Here is an 8,104-nt window from a genome sequence, read left to right as displayed (position 1 = left end):
ATGTCTCTCTGGAATTATCTACCTCAGTATCTCCGCTGTATTTACAGTAAATGCATTTTTAAGAGGAACCTAAATTCTATTTAAGACAGTAATTTCATCCGTTTGGTGTGTTGTGGAAAGGATTTGTTTTAGATGACGGGTTTGTCTATTATCTATTGTATGTATTGTTTTGGCTTTGGGGCTAATGGGGCTCCTTAATTAATATATATATATATATATATATATATAGTCAGTAGTAGTTTTGGAGTGTAACTGGAGCGTCACTGCATCTCGAGAACCTCAGAGGGCGCTCCACTCAAAGGAAGCACCTGGGCAGTCAACACACACACACACACACACACACACACACACACACACACACACACACACACACACACACACACACACACACACACACACACACACTCTCAGAGGTTCACTCAGTCACAAATGGACGACGTTTCCATGGTAGCAGACGATGTTTGAGCTCACATTATTACTTAAATGAACAAGTTTCAGCCTCCAGAATATTATAAGAGCCTTTTACTTTACTCACATGTTTTTATGCAGGTCTACTGAACCTGAAAATATGTACATTTTCCTGGTAAAGGCTTGAAGTGAATTAGTTATGAAAGAAATGATAATTTTTTTCTTTATTCTGAGCACATATTTATGTATCTGAAGTGATTATCATCTCAAAGGCTTTGACATGATGACCTGACACTTTGTTGGGGTTTTCCAGGTCCTTAAACAGATTTCTACAAAGTAGAGCAGTTGTAAGGTAATTATGTGCTTGCAGAGGTATGAAGCATATTTTCTGTAGAAATTTGGACTTGACATCGTATCATAAAGCTGCAAGACTGGTCTTAAATAAGAGCTGGGCCAGGGTGAAGCTCAACCAGCGGTTTGAAACAGCTGTAAAGACATAATGCTGCTCTGTCTGTCTGAGGTCTTTTAACTAAAGCACAGACAGGCGACACAGGGTTGAAAAAGTTACAAAAAGTATTTATTTATAAACACATTTTACAAATTTATTTCATATTCCAAGCGCTTTTATATGAAAAGGGACAAAAAAACGATGCTATATACAAAGTGCTGATTGTAAAATAAAACGTTTGCTGCATTCAGCCTGTATGCCATCTTAACGGAAAGTGGACGTGTCCTCCTGGTCGTGGTTCAGGCCTGACAGGTGGCAGGTGACGGCTTCCTGCCTCCGTTTCTGCTTCGTTTGTTTGATATTTAAAGTTCCAGTGCAATTGATCGGCTCACACAAGCTCCCAGCTTCCAGATTCACCAAATACTGTTTTTTCTTTGCTTTCAGTCTGCAGACATTTCTCTATTTCAACTCTTTCCCTTTTAAACTGTTGTTAAACCTGACTTGAGACATGTCGCACCATTTCGACAAGGTTTCTGTCATTATCAGCACTTCCGATCGCCGATGGTTGCACCTCACCATCACGTCGCTCCGTCCATCTGTCTGATCAATAATCGAAGACGTCCCATGAGATAATTCATTCAGAGTTTAGGCTTCATCAACCTTTTTCGTGGTGTTTTCAGCCCAGAAACAATGTTACAAGTAGTATTTTCCAACCCAAATCATGACAATCGTTGCTCCAGCCAATCACAGACAGGGGGAGGGTCCAGCCTCATGATGGTGTTTTAATATGCTAAATACCTCTATGCTGAGCTGAGTTTAGAGGCTAAAATCCAGATGCTTGAGATTACTAGGTTACTTCTGGGTTCTGAAATGTCCAAATGCCACAAATGGCAGAGAAAAATACATAGTTTCAGTCTGCAATGCCAGTAAAGCCAGTAGATTGCCGTTGTTTATGTTAATCAACCATTCGAACCCTAGTTTTCACAGCAACAGCTGAAAACGTTCAAGAAAAACTTCATAATTTTGACTTTTAAGGAGCTGGCAGAACTGATAATTCAATATCTTGTTTTCTTTTTTTTATGTTTCTTTTCTGGAAAAGAGCAAACCTGCGATCCGTCGTCAGGGTTTAGTTGTCATATGTGGTTTAGATGGTTAAACGTTTTGTCCATACTTTCATATTTTTAGCTCTGACTTGCTCTGACCTCCAGTGACATCTACTGGCATAAGTTGCTGACTGAAACCATCTATTGTTGCTGTTTTTTTTTTTCCTTTTTAATGCAAAACAAACATATTCTTACTTTCTTTACACTTGAAAGACATTTTCTGAATGTTATATTTTGTTTCTGCTAATAAATGCTTCACAAAAGAACTAACCCGTGTTGCTTTTGGCTTTAACTCCATCTCCATCTCTTCAGCTTTTTTATTGCCTCCTCCTCCTCTTTGTCCCCAGAACCTCACTTCCTCCGACGTTATGTACACTTCTGATATGTAAATCACATCTTAATAAGACATTGCCTTTAATATCCCAACGTTTTCTCTGACAGAAACTGCTCGGCCGTCTCTCGGCCACGTCCAGCGCTCAGCTATTGGTAGAGTCCAGAGGGCGCGGCCAGGCCGGGCCTCTTGTCAGAGTTCGTGGGGCCGCTGCCCGTAGCCGTAGCTGTAGCCGCGGCGCCGGCGTCCAGGCCGAGGGAGCGGCGGTACGCTGCTGACAGTCGGTACAGGATGTCGGGCGAAGGGCCCGGGTGGGCGTCGGCCTTCTGCGTCATCAGCATTTCGAATAGCGTGCTAACTTCGGAAAGCAGGGCTCCGCCCAGTTGGCCGTCCTTCTCGGGAGTTTTACCTGACAAGACAAGGGACACGAGGAGGTTTAACTGCTGCTGCTGCAAGGAATCAGACATAGAACTTCCTTCAGAGTCAGCAACCTTGAACAAACAACTCAAAATCACATTAAATCTACGATAAATTCAAAATCAGCTGTTAAAATGTTTAATATCCATAACATTTTTGATTTCAGGATATCAGCACATAAAGATTGTTATCTCCTCAACACAAAAGTTTCACTCAACCTTTATTACTCTATAATTTATCCCTTTATTAGTTACTGCAACATTGCTTGGGCCTGTACTCACCAAACAAAATTACAACCAAATCTTAGGTTGCAGTGACGAGTGGTGAGAATCATTCGCCTCTTCACCTCTAAGAAGTCACTCATTACTTTTGTTTCATAAATCTGGCATCCTTAATATCTATCAGATGAATAACCTGCAAATTGCTCAATTTGTATATGGTTCTTTAAATAAAACTCTTCCTAACTTTTTTCACAATTTATTTTCCCCGAACAAGGAATGTCAGAATTATTCAACCCGTAAAGCCTCCCAGCTTCGGCCCCCACAATCGCCAACTATTTCATCTCAATTTAAGAATAATAATTTGGATATCATTTCCTCCCCACCTTGTCAAACTTTCTCATTAATTATTTAAAAAATCTGTGAAACATATCTTGCTATATAAATAGCTTAATAATATTATGTAAACGTCTACTTCTTACTCACATTTGTCTTTTTTCCTCATTTTTTATACAGTATTGTAGTTTTTTCTTTCTTTCTTTTGTCTTTTCTATTTTTTGGGGTATGTACTTTTTTCTTTTCTTTGTGTGAGTGTGCTGTGTGTGAGCGTGCTGTGTGCGGGGGTGTATGTGTGTGTGGCGTGTGTGTGCTGCGTATGATATGCATTTATGGTCCATGATAATATCCATTTTTATGCTCATTACAGAAGTCCTCTTGTGAAGCCCCTAGAGGGTTTTTTGGACCTCCTTGCATGTATGCTGTCTATTGTTCTTTTGATGGTAATTGTATAACTGACTTTTTAATATGTGCTAAATAAAAAAATGAACATATAAAGGTCGACTCTGCTTTTTACCAAAGGTGGAGAAGGAGGATGAAGAGTCCAGGCCCTCCCGCGGGGGGGGCTCGTCCCCCCCCACGTTGTCGTGGTAATCAGCTGCCAGAGGGAGGGAGAGTCTGGCCATCCAGGCGGGGTCGCTGCCCTCCGAGAAAACATCGTCTGCAGACGGAAGCACATGAGACATGAGACATGAGACATGAGACATGAGACAGGAGACACTCGGTCCAATGAAAATGGTGGGTTTTAAAAGTACCGCAGGAACCATTTCACCGACACGGACCATCAGGTCGTCGACGCAGGGAGGAAGCAGGATCTCATTTTTCACTTTGAGTCAAGTAAAGCGTTTTATTTCATTTTACATTCACCATAAAACCAAGAAGACTCCATTTGTCTTCGTTGATACGTCAGATGGAGAGGCAGCTTGTTCACCTGGTGAAGCCACCAGGAAACACATTCATTCACTCATTTATTCTATAGTTATCATAGTTGTTGTCCAATCAATAATCAATCTGTTATCAGTTTTATTTCCTTTTAATCAATATTATCAGGTTCCTGGGGGTCTGCACATGTATGTGTCATCATTGGCCCAGCAGTCCAGCAACTGAACTTCCTTTTAGTCGTGTGTAATGATAAATAAAAGTAAAAATAATTGGGCCCCAGTGACCGAAGTTAAACCTCAAAGAAGTTTCTGGAAATTGTACAACATTATCAAAAGTCCCAACTGGGGTTCAGTTCAATTTATTTTTTTTCTTAAATATTTTTATCCTGCTTTTTTCCCGTTTTATCCCCCAGTGCTCCTAGCAAAGTCAGTCCTGGGCATTGCTCCCTCTACCAACCCCGGGAGACCCCACACTGAGCTCAAGTCTCATCCTTAACTTTTCAATTCATTTAGTTCAATTTATTTAACACATATTCCACAAAACCCAAAGTTAATTCAAATAATATTTTTCTATTTCCAGATAAAGTAACAGATATGTTGATAATGCAGTTCTCCATCTATGTTATATGTTTCTGTTCGTTCAGTTGTTGGCAGAGTGAGATCATGTGATCTGGTCTTGTTTGGGCCACCAAAATCCCAGGGCCGGCCCTGCTCCTAACCCATATTTCATTCTGAGTAGAGCCTTAACAACAAACGGGATGTTCAAACGGAGACATGGAGCCTAGAAGTCAGTTTTCTTTTGTGATTTTAAAAATCTCTGAAGCTAAAACCTTCTTGTTCCTCCTCTAGTTAAATCTGCAGGTGCAGGGATGAGTAAGTGTGTCCTCGGTAGTTTTTATGTGACTGCTGGATGAAAACAAGGAAGGAAGAGAAGGAAACGACACGGCGGTTTTATCTGGCGGCCGTTAACAGGCCTTTCCTGCCATCCTACGTGCTCTTGGACGTGCGTCGAGCATCACGTCTGCAGAGCCTCGGCGAGCCTATCGGCCTCTGCCTCAGGCGTCTGCTGCAGTCTGAGAGTCCAGTCAGGGCCACAGGCGTAAACATCGGGTGTGTCAGTGTGGAAACACACACTTTGTAATTTTCAATCAGACCCACGGTGATTATACGGTGGATTTCTTCATCTTGACCCGCCGGGGCGAGTTCGAGTGAAGAAACCTCTGAAATCCTTCGTCCTGTTTACGCCGCGTTTCTTCCTGCTCGTGTCTTCGTGTGACAGCTTGATTTCCCTCCGAGCTATTTAAGCTTCATTTGATCTAATTTACCCAAAATAGCATGAAAGAAGCTCTCAACATGTGGTTGGAAGCAGATCAAGTAAACAGCAGACTGCGAGGCAGGTGAGCAGCACAGGAGCTTTATTCTGTCACAGCTGCGACTGGAGAGACACACAAGGACGTTGGGAGGGAATCCTGAAGGAATAGCACCTTTGTCAATATTTTGTAGCCTAAAGTTTCACCCACAAAAAAACTGGACAATTAATAGCTTGATAGCTTGAATTGTGCAATATCTTCTATGTGCATAGTGCAAAGTGCAGCAATGCACTAAAGAGGACTACAATGTATAGAGCAGTAACATATTGGAATAAGCTTCCACCACATTTAACCCTGATAAACAATAAAGCTAGATTCAAAAATAAATTAAGAAAAGCAGTACTTAGCAATGAATTCAGTTTTAGTTAGTTGGTTTATTCTGAAATTCTTGGTTTATTCTGAAATTCTGAGTGTGTAAAATGGAATATTTTTGGTTGTTTGGTTCTGGCTGGTTTCAACAATTTAAGGGTTGAATTCCATCACATCTCAGATCATTTTTGTTTAGATTTAGTTGTGTTTTAATTGTAAGGATTGTATTCTATTGTTTTATGTGTGCAATGTTGGACCCCAGGAAGAATAGTCTTCACTGCAGTGAGGACTAATGGGGATCTGTAATAAATACAGTAAATACAGTAAATACAATACCTCATACACATCCTACCTGGTTTTTTTGCACTGTTTTTTTTTTCTTTCTTGTACTGCACTACTTTTATTTTCATTCCACTGTATATGCTGTTTATATTTTGTAATAATATATTTTTTTCCTTTTTTTATGTGTGTGTGTTGTGTGTACTGCTGCTGCACAAAGAGAATTTCCCCACTGAGGGATGAATAAAGGACAATCTAATCTAATCTAATTCTGCATTTTTTAGACTTTAAAATATACAGACTAACAGTAGAAAGAGCGTGCACAAGCAAAAACCCTCAAAGTACCAGCGTTTCTCAGAGTTTTGAGTCTCAAAATGTCATAAATCTTTTTATAAATGTTTTAGGTAAGAGAGTAAAAAGCTCTTTGGTGCTCTGTTTTGGTCTGATCGGCCTGTTAAAGAGCTGCGGTCGCCTTAATGTAACCACGACCACATGTGGGGAGTAGTACACACACACGCACACACACACACACACACACACACACACACACACACACACACACACACACACACACACACACACACACACACACACACACACACACACAGACGGACCACACCGCCCCCAGAGGTAGCCCCTTCCCTTTCATACACCCCCTTTCCTCTCTTTGTTTTGCTCCTATTTCACCACGAAGCCTTGAAACACAAATCCTCACAAACAAGTCAAATTCCAGCCGTCTTCACGAGCTAAAATCTCGCTTTTAATCAAATCCCACTTCGTCCCTTGTGTTATCAAACCTTTCTCCCGGTCGAGCAAACACACATCGCCCTGACAGATGGACAAAGAGTCACTCTGAGACACACAACACAAAAGAAGCATGCGGTGATTCAGGTGTGAGTCTCTCTGATTTTACAGCCTTCAGGCAGAAAGGTGAGTCAGGCATCACACAGCACTCGGCCGACTCCCACTGACGCTGGGGTTTTTTCTGTCTTCCGTCCTTTCATGCAGCGAGCCGGGCCTCCCACCGTCAGGTGATAAACCCCTCTGGTTGCCCCGAGGCTCGCACCGCCACAATGCCAGGAAGAAACTGTTTAACACACCTACTGCACACATTCGGGAGTGTTGTCCTGCATAACACTGAGGAATTTACCACAAAACAATGAGTTTTGAGAGGGTTGGGAGTTATTCACTCATAAAGAATACTAACTGCTGCTCAATTTACTTATAATCGGGAATGAAGGTAAGAAAGCTGTTTCAGGTCTGGACTAAATCTGTCACATGTTGTGACTTTCACAGCCTTATTTTAAATCATTATTCTGAAAGAAGAACCAAAGAGGTGTTCAAATACATTACATCAAAAGCAGTGGTGGACAGTAACAGAGTAAATTTACTTGAGTACTGTACTTAAGTACATATCCAGAGGATTTGTACTTTACTTGAGTATTAGATTTCTTTGGTACTTATTACTCTTACTTGAATACAGTTCCAAGACAAATATTTTTACTTTTACTTGAGTACATTTCTAGGAAGGCTGAAAAGTACTCGTTACTTTCAGGTCTGCTCTTTTTTCTTCTTCCCTAAAATCCTATTGGACACAAGCTGTTTTTGTCAAAGGAGGAGACCTATCACAGTGCACGCTCTCCACTGGGATGTACGTAAAGCGGAAATACGTCAAGCCTCCTCAAAACGATACCGCCAAAGTAGCCTGCGTTTGTCAAGACAGAGCTGCAACAAGTGAAGACAGAGCCGCAACGATGGCTACGCCTGCGTCAGGAGAAGAAAGACAATCCGCTGAGTCGTCTGAGTCTGATAATGAGCCGGACTCGGAGCAGGGACTTTCACAAAATCCTTGGCCGTATCTTAACTCAATGTTTGAGTTCGACCGAGTAAAAAACGAGGGCAGAGACAAACCACAGACATTTATTTTCAAATGTTTATTGTGACTGCCGAAGCAGAACTACCTCTCTGCTTTCAACAACTATACATCGAATTCTCAGAAACAAG

The 8,104-nt window shown here is 41.4% G+C and overlaps 1 protein-coding gene across 1 annotated transcript in view; it reads right to left on the bottom strand.

Annotated features, from left to right (window-relative positions):
* Nucleotides 1–963: 963 nt before the first annotated feature.
* pcdh12 (protocadherin 12) overlaps nt 964–8,104 on the bottom strand; it is a 30,649-nt gene continuing 23,508 nt past the window's right edge. The window contains exons 4-5 of the mRNA XM_061724841.1: nt 3,779–3,922; nt 964–2,699 (exon numbers count right to left, since the gene is read on the bottom strand). Coding sequence (XP_061580825.1) covers nt 2,440–2,699; nt 3,779–3,922 — 404 coding nt within the window. The 3' untranslated portion in view covers nt 964–2,439. The remainder of the gene's footprint in view (nt 2,700–3,778; nt 3,923–8,104) is intronic.

This window comes from Cololabis saira, chromosome 7 (genome assembly GCF_033807715.1).
Source record: "Cololabis saira isolate AMF1-May2022 chromosome 7, fColSai1.1, whole genome shotgun sequence".
Taxonomy (NCBI): Eukaryota; Metazoa; Chordata; class Actinopteri; order Beloniformes; family Belonidae; genus Cololabis; species Cololabis saira.
Note: the sequence above shows the minus strand (reverse complement) of the source record. Positions and strands in the feature narration are given on the sequence as shown.